The following is a 17,706-nucleotide window of genomic DNA, read 5'->3' on the forward strand; positions in this document are numbered from 1 at the left end:
ACACAAATGTCGTGTCTTATCACTTCTTTCCATTGACTTTGTATGCAAAGTGCGCCGCCTCTCAACATGGCAGCCTCCGTGGAAGGAGACCCGCTCCCTCTATTGATAAAAATGTTGCGATATTTATTTTGTTTATAGGTTATATGGGTAAGGAAAATTGTAAATACGGTATAATGATTTTAGGGCTTCAACTAACGATTATTTTCAATTAATTGATTAGTTGTTTGATCTATTAAATATCAGAAATTAGTCAAAAATCCCCATCACAATTGACCATTGACAATTAATTTCTTGTGTGATCTGACCGAAAACCCAAAAATATTCCGTTTACTAACGTGGAAATTAAAGAGAAGCATTTGAGAAGCTGGAACAAGTACATTTTTGTAATACAAAATGACAAACGATTGCTCGATTTTTAAATTTAAAAAACAAAACAAACGTTGCCGATTAATTTTCTGTAGATTGAGTAATGGTTTCTCTAATTCTCTCCTACAGTTGAACTCATTTGAGCAGCTGTGTATCAACTACACCAATGAGAAGCTGCAGCAGCTCTTCAACCACACCATGTTCATCCTGGAGCAGGAGGAGTACCAGAGGGAGGGCATCGAGTGGAGCTTCATCGACTTCGGCCTCGACCTGCAGCCCTGCATCGACCTCATTGAAAAACCTGTAAGACGTCTCCCAGTTATTATTCCTCCCCAAGACTCACACTAATAACACTGACAGTACCTGTCTCAGCCTGGAGTAACACTGTACTGTATTTTCTGCAGCATACAGTTGTGTAATACAAGTCAAGGCATGTAACTGCACATTATAAAATCTGATTCCTTTTGAACTGCAGACTGACGTGTGTTTGTTGTGTTACAGGCCGGTCCTCCAGGCATCCTGGCTCTGCTGGACGAAGAGTGCTGGTTCCCCAAAGCCACAGACAAGAGCTTTGTGGAGAAGGTGGTTCAGGAGCAGGGAACACACCCCAAGTTCCAGAAACCCAAGAAACTCAAGGACGACGCTGATTTCTGCATTATACACTATGCTGGAAAGGTCATTGGACATTTACACTTCTCTGCTCATTTATAGAGCCCTAATTTTTGAAAAGTTTTTTCTTTGGGCAAAGTCCTGGTTTTTACTCTTGACAATCTAAGTCAGTTAATAGACAAGTTCTTTATATATTCCTATAGAAGGTATGTGAGTGAAATTATCCTCCTGCAGAAGTCTGAAGTCAATGAGCAATAACATGAATGTAGTATTTTGATGTTGTAGTTGGTGGAAAAGGAACACAGCTTGAGCTGCTTTATATACTTTTAGGTAGTTTGATCTATAAGAAATAATCATATTTTATTAACTGATCATACTTTTGTTTTATTTTAATCTTCACACTTTTTAATCAGTCATATAAATGTACTGGAGTAAAAAGTACATTATTTTTCTCTTAAATGTAGTAGAGTAAAAGTATAAAGTAGCACAAAATGGAAATACTCAAGTACAGCACAAATAGCTGAAAGTTGTACTTGAATAAATGTACATCATTACTTTCCACTACTAGATGGCTGCATGGATGTCTTCTGGCTAAATTCTGCGTACACAAAATTAAATACTTAAATGCTTGCACTGTGCTTTAGAATAAGACAGGGCATCAAGGTATTAACTTAAAGTTAACGATGGTTTGGTGGTAACCAACTTTCCAGCTCTTCATTATATATGTAGCTCTCCTCTGGTGCAGGTGGACTACAAAGCAGACAACTGGCTGCTGAAAAACATGGATCCTCTGAATGAGTGTGTGGCCACTTTGCTCAACCAGTCTACAGACAAATTTACCGCTGACCTGTGGAGAGACAGTAAGTGGTGTGACTGAATTTATCCATCAATCATAGTGCTTGCTTACTTACTGGTGTATGTAAATATTGAATTTCTGCAAACTGTTGGTACTAAAGTTATCAGAAATGTGACATTTTTAAAAAGTATCTTTTAATGCCCGATGAAGGTCCATGACTGAAACACTGGAGGCATTTCCAACAAACTTGGTGCAGGAATTTAACAGTATCTTTCTACACACCTGCCTACCAAGTGTGCATTAGAAAACACTTTGTTTAAATTAGTCACTTTTTAAAAATAACCCTCAATTAATTGCAAGTAAAATGCAAATACTTAAATGAACTAATAGTCGAAGAATCACTCAATGGCTGATGCAGTTTTCAAACATTAGTAAAGCCTTCTGGTGTTTTTTGAGAGAAGAAAAAGAGCTGCAGTCAGGGTAGCAGTTATTTGTTATCTACAAGTAAAAGATGTGACATACAAACATGTTTTCTTTATGAGAAATAATAAGAGATTTCATTTCAGTGTCATAAAACACACTGACAAAATAGTTTTCCACCTTCTCAGTGGACCGTATTGTTGGCCTGGATAAGGTGGCAGGAATGTCGGACTCCATGCACGGTGCGTTCAAAACCCGTAAGGGCATGTTCCGCACCGTGGGGCAGCTGTACAAGGAGCAGCTGGGTAACCTCATGGCCACGCTCAGGAACACCAACCCCAACTTCGTCCGCTGCATCATCCCCAACCACGAGAAGAAGGTACAGAACAAACAGCGCCTCAGCTTTGCAGCTGTTGCAGAAATTGATGCATGAGTGTTATATTTAATGTTCCTTCACTTCCTACCACAACAAACTGCTAACGTGCTCGGGCATACTGGTGCCTGTATAAGACACGAGTTTAACTAACAAAGAAGAAAAGAGGGAGAGATTTATGAGCCTTGAATGCTTTCAGCCATGGAAACAAATATTGTTCTGCTTCACTTGACATGTGGGGATCCACAGTAAAAGAACCCCTACTCATTTGATTCCTGACACATGGTGTATTAGACAAGACCATTTTGTTTATACAGCCCAATATCACAAATTGGTACGACTTATGACGCCCACGATCCTCAGACCCTCAATTCAGATTAGAAGAAAGTCAACAAAAAAATATTAATAGACACTTATTTGATTTTTACCATTGCAAATAATCTGACTATACATTATGGTTATAAAAAAAAAAAAAAAAAAAAAAAAAAAAGAGCCCGAACACACAAAGAGCTCTTTAATGGTGTTTTTATGGATTTGTTTCTTCTTCAGGCTGGTAAACTGGAGTCTCACCTGGTTCTGGACCAGCTGAGGTGTAATGGAGTCCTAGAGGGGATTCGCATCTGCAGACAGGGTTTCCCCAACCGCATCGTCTTCCAGGAGTTCAGACAGAGGTGACAAACAGCACCAGATGTATCTGCAAACTTGTGAACCTCTTTCTTTTTTTTTTATCAATATATTTTTAGAAAGAGACTTCAGTATGGAAAATAATTTCTTGCCTTTTTTTCTGTCATGTTGTCCCCCTCTAAAGTAATCATCCTCCCACCAGAGCATTTTCAGACACATTTATATCTAAACCACCCAATAAAGATCCCCATCCCGGTCGAAACTTCAAGTTCTCAAGTAGGACAAACATGAAATAGAAAAATTGATCAAAAAAACAGATCATTCACAGACAAGTGAATGTGTCTGTAACTATAAAAGCAAGTCATAAAGTAAAAAAATTGGCACGTTTAATTATAAAAACAACTGCCATCCTTAATTACACATTTAGAAGAAAGTCAAACTACCTGAGTAATTTGATTGTGCATGTCTGTCTCTCAGGTATGAAATCCTCACTCCGAATTCCATTCCAAAGGGCTTTATGGATGGCAAGCAAGCCTGTGTGCTCATGGTAAGAACAATAAATCAGTTTTAGAAGTAAATTTAATTCTCCATTTCAAGCTTTAGGACTTGTCATTGAGTCACTTCTGTCCCCTTCATGTCAGATCAAAGCTCTGGAGCTGGACCCAAACCTGTACCGCATCGGTCAAAGTAAAGTGTTCTTCAGAGCCGGAGTCCTGGCCCACCTGGAGGAGGAGAGAGACATGAAGATCACTGATGTGATCATCAGCTTCCAGGCCTGGTGCAGAGGATATGTGGCCCGCAAGTATGAAGGATTAACTTGATCCATAACAGTGAAAATATTTCATCAAGCAACTTATGTGTGTACTTCAGCTTTTGTTTTTTTACTGCAAATGAATAAATGTAACATAATGAGAGAACATAACTTCTAGGCAAAATGGCGAATGTTATTTACATTTTTTACTCTAGAGCCTTTACCAAGAGACAGCAGCAGCTGACCGCCATGAAAGTTATCCAGAGGAACTGTGCTGCTTACCTCAAACTCAGGAACTGGCAGTGGTGGAGGCTTTTCACCAAGGTAAGAGATTAGAGAAGGCACTTAAAGTTGCTTTCTTTCATCGTTGTTGGACAACCCAATAGTAGGACAGCAGTAGTTAAACCATGCTGGTGTCATGGTTACTATTAGAACTATCAAAATATAGGAATAAGAATATCTGGTACTCTGTTTTTACTCGTTTTGGTATTTATTTAAACAAAAATAAGTTGATAGTCCTGTTCTGAATCACAGACTTTAAATCAAGTTTATAAATTATTATTACAATATTGTGAATTGGGGACGAAGCTGAGCAGTGATTTCTGTGCTACCAACGATCAAACCCCAGATTAATTGGGTGGCAGCTTAATGTCGCCTGTCTGACAAGTAAAATACATTAATACTAATCTTCAATATTTTACAAAAACTAAAAAGGTCCTTTTTAATATCTAAAAGCACATAAATAAACTATTAAGCTACTCATGTATGCATATAGGCTAATTAATTTTTTTTAATGAAAGGCTAATTTCTGGTGCCAGCAGCTGCAGCCACAGGTGTGTGTGTGTGTGTATGAGGTTGTGGAGATATGATGCGCAACCCATGTTTTTAATTATTCATGACAGTTTGATAGTGCTCCAAAAGGTAAAACTATGTGCAGCACAGAAATTTTTCTATATTTATGGGTCACCAAGTTAAATCTCGAGTCAACTCGAGCCTTCAGGCACAGCCGATAAGTCCAAATAGAGTTGAAAGTAGTCATTTTTGCAACTCTGTTCCAACTTGGGTCCAAGTCTGTAGCTCTGGGTGTAGATTTGTAGATTTCTGACTACATACCTTGAGATATTGACATCTCAATCGGGCATCTGTAGAGCACTCACCTTTTTTATTGTACTGTAGCACTGCTGTAAGAAAACGCAAAAGAAATAAATTTTACTCTAACGATTTTTTAAAGATTTTTGCTCAGTCTCTCTTCGCGGTTTCTTGTGAGAGTGAGATGTTGATAATTTTTTTTTTTTTTTTTTTCTTCCAGGTGAAGCCTCTGCTGCAAGTGACTCGGCAGGAGGAGGAGATGGTGGCCAAAGAGGAGGAGCTGGTCAAGGTGAAGGAGAGACAACTGCAGACTGAGGAGCAGCTCAAAGAATATGAGACCAAGCATCAACAGGTAGGAGTCTCCTTAGCAGTCTTATTTTAAATCTGTGAAAGTGGACAGATTTATTTGTAGATCTGCATCAGGTTTTCCGTAGTGTGACTGCAACAGCATGTAGCCAATTCCTAAAAACATGACTCATTATGACAAATCTTCTTACTTCTGAATGATGCAGCGCTGAGATGTAATTATCCAGTCTCACTTTGACTCTGCCTCCCCTCTGCCAGTTGACGGCGGAGAAGTTAGCTCTTCAAGAGCAGCTGCAGGCAGAGACGGAGCTGTGTGCGGAGGCTGAGGAGATGAGAGCCCGCCTGGCCACCAGGAAGCAGGAGCTGGAGGAGATCCTGCATGACCTGGAATCCCGCCTGGAGGAGGAGGAAGAGAGGGTCACCCAGATGCAAACAGAGAGAAAGAAGATGCAGCAGAACATCACGGTCAGTAAAGTCCTGTGGGATACAGAATGTGAGATGTGATGGGGAAAAATGTACTCAAAAATACAATCGCAGTGTTTTTTATAAAAAAAAAAATTAAAAATGCATTAACATTATTTGTTTATGTTGTTCATCCAGGACCTGGAGCAGCAGCTGGACGAGGAGGAAGCAGCCAGGCAGAAGCTTCAGATGGAGAAGGTCACCACGGACGCCAAGCTGAAGAAGCTAGAGGAGGACGTCATGGTGCTGGACGACCAGAACAGCAAGCTCAACAAGGTCTCATACAACGTGTTCAAGTAGCCCAGTGGTCTTTAGTAACGATTAATATACAATCCAAGGTAAATAAAACAGAACCTTTACACCTGGGACAACAAGTAATTCATTTTTTCTTGGTTTTTATAACCTCAGGAGAAGAAACAGCTGGAGGAGAGGATCTCAGAGTTCACCACCAACTTGGCCGAGGAGGAAGAGAAGTCCAAAAGTTTGCAGAAACTCAAGAATAAACACGAAGCCATGATCACAGATTTGGAGGGCAAGTATTTGTTGTTTATATTATTGTTGTTTTGTTTTTGTTTCAGTTATTTTTTTTTTTCTTTTTTGACCCACTGAATAATGTGCTTCAATTTAATATAGTTTTTGACATGAGAGATCCACTTCCAGGCTCTGTTTCTCGCTCCCATGCTGTCTAAACAAAATTCTAATCTCAGGGACAAGTGAAGATAAAATGTATTAGTCTAACGGACTGCAGACTCTGCGAAACTGTAGACTAAACTGAAAGAGGCTAAACTCTACATACATGAAAGGTGTTTTGGAGAGAGGTCTGTGTTCATGGCTCCGCCAACGCTCTCGGTAATGTTTATGGACCAATCTCAGAGCTGGAATGTGGGGGGAAAAAAGCCTGATGTTCAAACATTGTTCTGTGCTCAGAGGCAACCTAGTTCATCAATACAACTTCATCACGAAGTGGATTGTTGCTTCTTCCTATTCGTTTGGGTGGAGTGAGGGTGAGAGAAGCGGAGCCTGAAATCAGATGTCACGCCATAAACAATGCTAAATCAAGAGTGCAAATTAAGTATAATTCAAATGCACAAATCTTTTTTATCCTCCATGACACCTCCTGGGCTCCATACTTTTTGAATCCTTTAATGTGTTATGTTTTTTGTGTTCTTTTACCTTTTCAAATACCTTTTGGTTTTGCTCTTCTCACTCACAGATCGTCTCAGAAAAGAGGAGAAAGTGCGTCAGGAGTTGGAGAAGAATCGTCGTAAACTTGAGGGAGACTCCACTGAGCTCCATGACCAGATTGCAGACCTGCAGGCCCAGATCGCTGATCTCCGAGCTCAGCTGGCTAAGAAGGAGGAGGAACTCCATGCTGCACTGGCCAGGTTTTAAAAACAATTTAGAATTAAAAAGATTTAAAATGACATGACGTTTTGTCATAGTCGTATGCAATGATTAGAAGGACCCATTTCCTTTTTTCCCCTTGACGCTTTAGATGCACTCTGTGTGGCAGATGCATGTGTTGTCATTTGATTTGATTGAACTTCTGTGATCCTAAAAGTTGGAGGATGATGACAGACAACATTCACACAGAGTGCCTGTATGTCGAGCTCATCCCTCCTCTTTATCTCACCTCCAGGATTGAGCAGGAGGCTGCAGCCAAGAACTCGGCCCAGAAGAAGATCAGGGAGCTGGAGGCTCAGATCTCCGAGCTGCAGGAGGATCTGGAGCTGGAGAAGCAGGCGCGCACCAAGGCTGAGAAACACCGCAGGGACCTGGGAGAGGAGCTGGAGGCCCTCAAGACTGAGCTGGAGGATACTTTGGACTCCACTGCAGCACAGCAGGAGCTGAGGTAACAGTCACACCTACAGAGTATATGGAGTTTTAAATCTCAAAATGTTTTACTTACACTTCAACATCTCATGTTCATATGGGTAACAGGGAGGTCCTACACTGAAATCCACTATAGCCACAGTAGCAGCCCTGCTCATGTAAACATGTTAACACTTAGAGGTATCCTGTAACAAACTGAAGTGTTGGACAAGTGGAAAGTCTGACTGGCTGGAGGTGCTAAATGAAAAGTCAATAAGATTCATCCTCAGGGGACTGTAAATGGCTGTACCAAATTTCATGGCAATCCATCCAATAATTGAGATACTCTGACACTTTGGGTCAAAGTATTAAATGGACAGTTTGACCCAAGTGTTCGAGTGGAAGGCTCTGAGGGGAAAAGATAAATAAGTTTAGTTTGTTTCCCTCCTGTCCTCTTCTCACATCTCGTTCTTTGTTCATTCAGGTCCAAGCGTGAGATGGAGGTCACCCAGCTGAAGAAGAATCTGGAAGAAGAGGCCAAGATCCACGAGCAGCAGATGGCTGACATGAGACAAAAACACAATCAGGCATTCGAAGAGCTCAACGAACAGCTGGAACAGGCCAAAAGGGTAATGAATGGGGTGGTCAGAAGAGAAAGATGTCAGTGCTTCACAAACATTTGAATAAACACCAGTAACACGCGTCATGTGTGCCGCTCCTGCAGAACAAGGTGTCTGTGGAGAAAGCCAAGCAGGCGCTGGAGAGTGAGTGGAACGAGCTGCAGATCGAGATGAAGACTCTGACACAAGGCAAAGGGGAGTCTGAACACCGTCGCAAGAAGGCCGAGGCCCAGGTTCAAGAACTACAGGTCAAATACGGAGAAAGTGAACGACAGAGGCAGGAGGTGGCCAACAAGATGGCCAAGATCCAGGTACAGTATGGCAGAGTGGTCTCTTAGAGGTGATTTACAGGATGGAGGACTGAGTGAATGCTAACAGGGAAGTAAAGGAAGAGTAGGTGGTTGAAAAAGGAAAGTTTGTGTGAGGATGGATGAAGTGGCTGATTAAATTGTGTCTTTCATTTTCTGTCTAGCTGGAGCTAGACAACGTAAACAGCCTCCTGAGTCAAGCGGAGGGCAAGAACATCAAAACCAGCAAAGATCTTTCTTCTACAGAGTCTCAGCTGCAGGATGCACAGGTACAAACACAGATGCATAAATTGCTACTATTGCTACTTGTTCCTTTTGATGTCTAATGCACTAATGTCTTCTAATCTCAAATAAAGCTGAAACAAGTAGCTGATGAAACAATTGTTTCAATAATGAATTGACTTTTTTTTCCTTTTTTTTTTTTTTAAGCAAAAATGACAATAATTCACCAGCTTCAGCTTTGCCGATGTGTGGATTTGATGTTTTTCTTTATTTTATAACATTGGAAATTGAATATCTTTGGGTTTTGAACTGTTGGTCATAAAAAAAACATATCTGAATATGTCAACTTGGACTTTACAGAATTGTGAGGTGCACGTTTCACTATTTTCTGACATTTTATTGACCAAACAATTAATAAAAAAAATTTTAAAAAATCTGCAGATGAACAAATGATGAAAATAATCGCTTTTTGCAACCCTAATCTTACTGTATCTGTTTACTCTCGGATACACAATTCTTTTCATTTTAATTGATGAAGGACATAAGAAACAGAGTATCTGCGACATGTTAATATCTACAAACCCTTAGCACCCAATTTTGCATCATAAATCACTCTTTTTCTCAGTCATAACTCAATCAAATCTGGACACACAGACTTGATACACATATTTTTGGATGCAGTGTGATTCACATTTTCCAAAGATATCAATAACCCCAGTGTCCGTAAATCCACTAAGAAATTTTTTTTTTTTAAAAAGAAGCTCCTTTTAACTTCAGATCTTGCCTGATAATGATAATTTTTTTTAACATTTTCTTGACTATTAAAAGTCATCCAGTGATAGTTTCTGTATGGTGACACTGCAAACAAGAACTGCCAATAGCTAATTCAGCATGACTTTTCATGGTGCAAATTTAAAGGGGTTAAATTTCAAAGGGTTTAAACAATATATTTTTCTGAAGTATTTTTTTTTTCTCCTTCTCTTAACTGCAGAAGTTGCTCCAAGAAGAGACTCGTCAGAAGCTGGCCCTCTCCACCCGCCTGAAGCAGCTGGAGGACGAACAGAACAGCCTGCGGGAGATGCTGGAGGAAGAGGAAGAGGGCAAGAAGAACTTGGAGAAGCAGGTCTCCACTCTGCAGGCCCAGGTCGGTCCACAGCGTCACGCTCTCTCTGTTCACTTATCTTTGTTTCACATCACACACAACAGTTTTTGAAATTGTACTGTGTTCTCAGATCTGTTTGATTAGATAGTTGATTTTAAAGGCATCTTAGATCACTAATAATAAATTAGGCATGCTAGTGGCATAGCGCTATGGATGGCAATGTTAGTCTGCCGGTCGCTCTGTCCACCACTTTGATCCAGTCTGAAATATCTGGACTATTAGATGGTTTGAGATGAAATTTGCTGCAGATATGCTGCTGATATTTAAGTTCCCTAGAGGTTCAAGCCTACTGACTTTGGTGATCCCCTGACTTTTCATGTAGCACCACCAGCAGGTCAACGTTTTCACTTACAGTAAAATATCTCAACATCTACATACTTAAATTACAATACTGGAAATTTGGTTCAGACGTTCATGTCCTCCTTACTATAAATTGTAATAACTTCTGTGATCCTCTGAGTTTCCACCTAGTGCCATCATCAGGTCGAAACTATCATTTGTCCAATACTTTGGTTTATGACCAAATACCTGCAAAAATAGTGACATTTCCATCAGCTTCAGCTGTACTAATTAGCAAATGTTAGCATTCTAACATGCTAAGATGGTAAACATTAAACACATTAGCATTTAGCTCAAAACACTGCTGTGCCTAAGTAGAGCCTCACAGAGCTGCTAGCATGGCTGCAGACTCTTAAAATAAAAATGCTAAAATAATGAAACTACTAAAATCATTTAAAAGTAGAATACAGGATAAAACAATGAAACAAACACGTATTCTTAGAAGCATGGTGCAAGTGATACCTGCTTTGCTCACCTGTCGTCCAGTCTTCCTCAGCCAATAGAGAAGGACATCCTCAACTGTGGCCTTGATTCCTTCATCAGGGGTCCACAATGTCCCCCAACCTGCACATATATTTCGTTTTTGTCCTTCTAATCCACCCTCTTTTCTTTTGTCTTCAGCTGGCAGAGATGAAGAAGAAGCTGGAACATGAGGCCTCGTCCGTGGAGGGGGCGGAGGAGGGACGCAAGCGAAGCCAGCGGGAGCTGGAAAGCATAACGCAGCAGCTGGAGGAGAAGACCACAGCCTACGACAAACTGGACAAGACAAAAACCCGTTTACAGCAGGAGCTGGATGACCTCATAGTGGACCAGGACCACCTGAGGCAGATCGTCTCCAGCCTGGAGAAGAAGCAGAAGAAGTTTGACCAGGTATCATGTCAACAGTGACAAAGACAAATAATGCACTAAAAGGCTGCTTATTTTTCTTTTGACAGTTTGAGATTTTGTTAAATGGACAACTGTCTAGGATGTTTCGGATAAGAAGGACAATTAAAAAATAAGAATGTGGCAGCTGTAACAATCTATGAATGGTCATTGGAAATATTAATCAAATGTGAGATACCAACATTATTGTAGCATCCGAGATTGAGTTCTCAAACAATTTTGGGTGCACTGTTCACCTTCATTCAAAAAAATGTAGACCCCCAACTGCCTTTCCTGGTCTCTCCTTCTCTTAGATGCTGGCCGAGGAGAAAACAATTTCTACTCAGTATGCAGAGGAGCGCGACAAGGCCGAGGCTGAGGCCAGGGAGAAGGAAACGCGAGCTCTGACACTGGCCCGCGAGCTGGAGACCATGACGGACCTAAAAGACGAGTTGGACCGGGCCAATAAGTTGCTCAAAGCTGAGATGGAAGACTTGGTCTCCTCCAAGGATGATGTCGGCAAGAGTGTAAGAGAAAACACTGGCATCTTTTGGTGTATGGAGAGCTGCAATGAAATGAACTGTTTTTGGATTAGATTGGACATTGGTTTTGCTAAAAATGTCAACCATCGAAACGTTTTTATTATGTTTTTTATAGAAGCAATAAAGATTTCATTGCCCCTCTCCACTATCGTAAAAACACTGAATGTGTACCAAAGCAACCTACTTGTCCACAGGTTCATGAGCTGGAGAAGTCAAAGCGTGCCATGGAGCAGCAGCTGGAGGAGATGAAAGTACAGCTGGAGGAGCTGGAGGATGAGCTGCAGGCCACGGAGGACGCCAAACTGCGTCTGGAGGTCAACATGCAGGCCATGAAGGCCCAGTTTGACCGAGACCTGCAGGCCAGAGATGAGCAGGGAGAGGAGAGGAGGAAACAGCTGGTTAAACAGGTACAAGACAAGACCCTAAAATGTCTGGCGACAGTTATTTCACAAATCATTGCAAGGTTGTTAATTAAATTACATTTTCACATACAGTTGCTGAAGAAAATGCTCAATCGTGGTTTCAGAGACTAAACATCCTTTTTCTCTTCTTCAGGTGCGTGAGATGGAGGTCGAGCTGGAAGATGAACGCAGGCAGCGTAGTCAGGCCCTCTCATCCAAGAAGAAACTGGAGATGGACCTGGCAGAGCTCGCACTCCAGATCGATGCTGCTAACAAGGGCCGCGATGAGGCCCTCAAACAGCTGAAAAAACTCCAGGTAAAATAGGCATGCAGTTTATGGAGTGGTCATCCATAACTGAATCCCTAGTTTGACTTGAAATTAATATGAATGGAAACAAATAACTGGAGCCTCATATCACTTCCAAATTAGTTGACAGGTCTTATAATAAACAGACTAACACTAGAAAACAACTTACTGCAGGTTATTACTGTTTTCTGATGCTGTTTGCGTATTTGTTGGCCTATATTTTAAGGTATGATGAATTGATAAACACACAATGATTTTTCATCTATAACCCAAACAGTTTAGTTATATATGGGAACATGCCATTAATTTTTATATGATCCACCCACCCCTTCAGGAGTGTGCCAGAATAGCCAGTCTTGTTGACCTATGTTATTGACAAAAGTGATCATTGTGGTCACATACATGGATTGGAAAAACCCTCACAATGATGGGCATCTAACTTCAGCACTACTGTCTGCACGTGTACTCTCCAGGCCCAAATGAAAGATCTGATGAGAGAGCTGGATGAGCTGCGTTTGTCCAGAGAAGAAGCCATCAACGGGGCCAAGGAGACTGAGAAGAAGCTCAAGGCCATGGAGGCAGACGCCCTGCACTTCCAGGAGGTATGAAAGTAATAATGGAAAATAACAACTCAAAACTCTGAAACCTGACTGGATGTGGACAAAGTGCCTGATTTGGACAATTTCTCAGTGCCATACACTCAACAAGGTTGTTGAAGCCATTTCTATGGAAGTAATAATATTTTGAGTTTATTTTGTAAATCTGAGGAAAAACTTGTGTTGCAAATGAAACGTAGAAATTGGAATGTAAACAGTTAGCCAGTGATCTAGTATAATATAATGCGATTTGATTGGCTGTTAGATTTAGTATGAAAGAAATAGAACCCTGCGAAACAGTCAGAAGCCACTGGACTCTGGAGCAACACGGTCCTTTGACCTACACGGAACGACACGGTTCATTTGTAAGAAAAGTAAAGATCCTAAGTTTTAAATTTTTTTTTTTTTTTTTACGTTTCGAGATTCATAATTAAACAGTCAAACGAAGAACTTTGGATTTGAGACTTTTATTCACTGACGTTTTGTATTGAGTACAAAAGAACTTTGAAGTCCTAAGCTAGTGAGTTAGCTTGTTGCACTCACAAAGGTATTATAGATGAGGTATATTACATGGAATATTATAAGATGGTGTAATTATGCAAAAATAAAACTAATTAAATAATAAACCATCTGTACAATTGTGAGATCTGACCTTTTCTGTGACGCGTAGGAGTGGTTCACAGCAGGTACTTTCATATCCAGTCATTAAAGAGCGAGAAATTGCTTTCAAAGCTTTCCCCTGTTCATCTTCAACATGAAGCTGTGATCATTTGCTTATGACGGTCTGTCAAAGAAGACTCCTAGACATAATTTGAATGCTAATAGCCCTGTTTCCTAATTGGATGCCACTGTATATTGCGATCTTAACCATGTTATAGTATGTAGCATGTTTTCAAAATTAAGTCCAGGCAGTATCAGGCTTTGAAGTCAATATAATTGTGTCTTCTGCTTCCTCCAGGATCTGGCCACAGCAGAGAGAGTCAAGAAACAAGTTCAGACCGAGAGAGATGAGCTCCAGGACGAGATTAACAGCACCAACACCAAGAAGTATGAACCAAACAATAACAGCCAATTTATTTTTTTATTTTAATTTTTTTTTAATTTTTTTTGTATTTTACCACTTTGTCATGTGGAACTGCAGAGTATAGAGTATGTACTGATTTAAAAATACAAGGTCAGTGTATGCAGTTAATGTACAGAGACATTTCCTTTTAACCGTCACTCCTCTTCCTCACTTGTTGTTGTTGCCAGCTCTCTGCTGGCAGATGAGAAGAGGAGGCTGGAGGCTCGTATCACCAAGCTGGAGGAGGAGCTGGAGGAAGAGCAGCTCAACACCGAGATGGTCAACGATCGTCTGAAGAGAACCACACTGCAGGTAGAGACACACTCAGATATGTTGAGCTGATAATTTTACCTTTGTTTGCAAGTAGAAGAAAACATTTCGTATTCAGTGGAAAGGAATGAATGTGTTTACATTTCTGTCATCAGTAATAACACTTAATTTGGAAGAAACAGAAGAACACTGTAATTAGTTGGAATAGCAATGAAAAAGTTATTGTCAGGTGAACTCTTAGGGTTGCAGTGAAGAAACAACACCACAATGAGCGCCAAAGATGAAGATGATGTGGGGGAAAAAAAGAAACATCCAGGGTGACTGAGATCACTACTTTAGGATATCCTTTACTTTAACAATGCCTTTCTGACTTTAGACTGAGCAGTTGACCACAGAGCTGGCTGCAGAGCGCAGCTCCTCCCAGCGGCTGGAGGGGGCTCGTTCCCAGCTGGAACGCCAGAACAAGGAGCTGAAACTGAAGCTGCAGGAGCTCGAGGGAATCATCAAGTCCAAGAACAAATCCTCCATCACCACCCTGGAGGCCAAGATCGCTCAGCTGGAGGAACAGCTCGACATAGAGTCAAAGTGAGTGCCAGTGCAATGGACACTTTGATAACAGTCGTGGCCAGTCGGTAAACCAGTCAAAAACAATTTGGATGGTGTCTGTGTGTTCCTGATTCAGTAATGATATATTTTTTAAAAATTTTTTTATAAAGAATCTTTTTTTTTTTTTTTCTTGTACTTTTAGCGTCCCGTGACTGTGTACTGATTCTTCGCTGCATTTGCGTTTTCTGCTCATTTCAGGGAGCGTCAGCAGTCCTCCAGGCTGGCCAAGCGGACAGAGAAGAAGCTGAAAGAGGTGATGCTACAGGTTGATGACGAGAGGCGCAACACGGAGCAATACAAAGACCAGGTAAGCGTCATCACTAATCTCCTTTTACTTTTGATTTCTAGATTATTAAAGGTAGGAGAGAGGAGTCTTATTGTGTAGTTTGATCCTGACTTGAATCCTTGCTGATCTGCTGGCATTGTTTTTGGCACTTGTTCCTGTATTGGTGCTCTCCACACTAAGTGAACCCTCTCTCTGCAGGCGGAGAAGACGAACACCCGAATGCGTCAGCTGAAGCGTCAGCTAGAGGAGGCAGAGGAGGAGGCGACACGAGCCAACGCCTTCCGCAGGAAGCTGCAGAGGGAACTGGAGGATGCCACTGAGTCAGCAGACGCTATGAACCGTGAAGTCAGCACTCTGAAGAGCAAGCTCAGGTAGTTATTTATCCAAAGGACCTTCCTCTGAGTGCATAATAGTTTTCATCTCACAACTGAGAATAGAGCATTTAATAAGTTAAATAGGAACTACATTACACATGAAGATCAGTTTACTCTTCATGAGCCTGTGAAAACCTTTGTGTAATGTCTTCTGTGGCCCTGGAGGAGCTCTGTCAAGTCTGAGACAATAACCCGAGTGATGTAAGCAAGTGATGTCACTTGAGTCAGTGTCTGTTTGGTCGGAAGACTATAAAAGTTAGGAAATGAAAAACATCTGCGTGTGTGGAGTTGAAAGAAGTGATCTTACCGGACATCTGTATCCTGCTCCGCATGTCTGCTTGAGGCTAGCGGCTAATGCATAACACACCCGAATCACCGACTGCTCTGTTTGTGGTTGAGTTGCATTGTGGGTAATGTAGGCACCAGGTTTTGACGAGGAAGAAGAATGTGTGGAATAACAAAGACGACATTCCTGGTTCAGCTGCATCAATTTTTATTTATTTATTTATTTAATTATGTAAAAAAAACTGTCCATCTCAAGACCAACAATGTTATAGGAGTGCAATGCTAAATCAGTGTAGTACTCTTTTAAGTTGCTAAATAGGAAGTGTAGGGTTTTTGGAGTCTGAACTATTCTGGGGGTTAAATATCAGGATATCTCGAGCTCTGCTGTTTTGACTTTAACCATTCTTTTTTTTTTATCTGTATCCTGGAAGTCGATTTTGATTATACAATTATCAATTATAGTCTTTAATATATTCATTAATACTGTGTGCCTCATCTTTTCTACTGTGTTTGAACCTTTTTATTTGTTTGTTTAAAGACGTGGGGACTTGCCTTTCAATATGCGGCGTACCTTGAATCGCACTGGCCTGGACAGCGATGAGGATGTGGAAGTGCAAGTTGAGGCATCCGAGCCTGCAGCTGAGTGAACGGAAGAAAGCCAAGAGGGAAATATTATTATAATGACCACAGTCCACATGCAGATATAGTAAAACATTAGCCATGCAAGCTATCAAGTAAGACTTTTTGTGAGAGGATTTAGCTTTGTATTGACACTCATCTTATAGCCTTACTGTTACTTTCTATATAATGCATTTATATTTGGCCAAATTATCATATTCATCTCAGTGAATGTGAGTGGTGTTTTTCTACTAAGGCTTCACACATACTTTTCTTGGTCTATTTTTCTACTTGATAGGTATATTATAAAATATTGCTCTTGTAACAAGCCATTGCAATTTCATTGTATTTGTGCTTGAGGTTTATGTGCTGTTACTGTACCATATTTGGGGAAAACACTGGACGTTTTATGCTTGTTTTGCACACAAACATGGGTCTTTTTGGGGGGCGAGTTTTGATGCAGTTACAAACTGTGGTTCATATTTGCTAGTGTCAGTATAAAACTATGCATCTGTACTGTATGTTTTTCCTCTCACTGTGTTATCCTGTCATGTTATTACCTCAACCAATTTTGCACAATGCCAACACAGACGAAACAGAAACTGTTCAGTTCATCAGAGGTGGTGTAGTCAAAATACAGCGACGTTGGTGAAAATGTTGGTGCAAATTTTGTACCATCATCTGATAGTTTGGTTGATGTATCATTTCTCACTGGTTTTACACTTATTGATTGTTGGTGGTGGGTCATCATGTAGTAGCTCTCACTGTACTATGTTTTGTGCTTTGGGGATTCTATTAGCACATTAGCCTCTGAATGATTTGCCAGAGTTGAATCCTGCATATTTTAGATTTAAGTATGATACCCTAACACTGTATTATGAAACAAATAACATGTCATATTGATGCCAATATTTGAAGGCTATTCTATATTTTATCAAATGCCTTAATGCAATAAATTGACCAAATATCAAATGCATTTGACTTCCTTGTCTCTTGTGTGAGTAAACTCAATTTGAAAAGTTGTAGGCTTAAAGGATAGGTTTATATTTTTTCAAGTCTGTCTTAAAACAATACTCGCATGCCAATACGTACACTGAAACAGTTATTGGCCATAGTTATCATTCCTCCTGTCCATATGGCTGTGAAAAGAACCCTTCTTAAACCCATTTTTTATGTAAGTCGTTGGGGATAAAATCCACAATCCTTTCTGTGCAAAACAACTTTAAAAATAATGA

At 40.6% G+C, this 17,706-nt stretch overlaps 1 protein-coding gene across 2 annotated transcripts in view; it reads left to right on the forward strand.

Moving 5' to 3' along the window:
* LOC122870658 (myosin-9-like) overlaps nucleotides 1–17,447 on the forward strand; it is a 30,633-nt gene extending 13,186 nt beyond the window's left edge. For both annotated transcript variants that reach the window (XM_044185016.1, XM_044185022.1), the window contains 29 exons: nucleotides 496–669; nucleotides 868–1,041; nucleotides 1,721–1,835; nucleotides 2,380–2,570; nucleotides 3,114–3,235; nucleotides 3,666–3,735; nucleotides 3,830–3,990; nucleotides 4,155–4,263; nucleotides 5,249–5,380; nucleotides 5,593–5,799; nucleotides 5,935–6,072; nucleotides 6,205–6,328; nucleotides 7,010–7,181; nucleotides 7,436–7,648; nucleotides 8,093–8,237; nucleotides 8,333–8,539; nucleotides 8,701–8,805; nucleotides 9,750–9,902; nucleotides 10,881–11,129; nucleotides 11,438–11,650; nucleotides 11,860–12,072; nucleotides 12,221–12,382; nucleotides 12,847–12,975; nucleotides 13,928–14,016; nucleotides 14,221–14,344; nucleotides 14,679–14,887; nucleotides 15,107–15,215; nucleotides 15,393–15,565; nucleotides 16,392–17,447. In XM_044185016.1, coding sequence (XP_044040951.1) covers nucleotides 496–669; nucleotides 868–1,041; nucleotides 1,721–1,835; nucleotides 2,380–2,570; nucleotides 3,114–3,235; nucleotides 3,666–3,735; nucleotides 3,830–3,990; nucleotides 4,155–4,263; nucleotides 5,249–5,380; nucleotides 5,593–5,799; nucleotides 5,935–6,072; nucleotides 6,205–6,328; nucleotides 7,010–7,181; nucleotides 7,436–7,648; nucleotides 8,093–8,237; nucleotides 8,333–8,539; nucleotides 8,701–8,805; nucleotides 9,750–9,902; nucleotides 10,881–11,129; nucleotides 11,438–11,650; nucleotides 11,860–12,072; nucleotides 12,221–12,382; nucleotides 12,847–12,975; nucleotides 13,928–14,016; nucleotides 14,221–14,344; nucleotides 14,679–14,887; nucleotides 15,107–15,215; nucleotides 15,393–15,565; nucleotides 16,392–16,500 — 4,491 coding nt within the window. In that variant the 3' untranslated portion in view covers nucleotides 16,501–17,447. The remainder of the gene's footprint in view (nucleotides 1–495; nucleotides 670–867; nucleotides 1,042–1,720; nucleotides 1,836–2,379; nucleotides 2,571–3,113; nucleotides 3,236–3,665; nucleotides 3,736–3,829; nucleotides 3,991–4,154; nucleotides 4,264–5,248; nucleotides 5,381–5,592; nucleotides 5,800–5,934; nucleotides 6,073–6,204; nucleotides 6,329–7,009; nucleotides 7,182–7,435; nucleotides 7,649–8,092; nucleotides 8,238–8,332; nucleotides 8,540–8,700; nucleotides 8,806–9,749; nucleotides 9,903–10,880; nucleotides 11,130–11,437; nucleotides 11,651–11,859; nucleotides 12,073–12,220; nucleotides 12,383–12,846; nucleotides 12,976–13,927; nucleotides 14,017–14,220; nucleotides 14,345–14,678; nucleotides 14,888–15,106; nucleotides 15,216–15,392; nucleotides 15,566–16,391) is intronic.
* Nucleotides 17,448–17,706: the final 259 nt, after the last annotated feature.

This window comes from Siniperca chuatsi, linkage group LG3, assembly GCF_020085105.1.
Source record: "Siniperca chuatsi isolate FFG_IHB_CAS linkage group LG3, ASM2008510v1, whole genome shotgun sequence".
NCBI lineage: Eukaryota > Metazoa > Chordata > Actinopteri > Centrarchiformes > Sinipercidae > Siniperca > Siniperca chuatsi.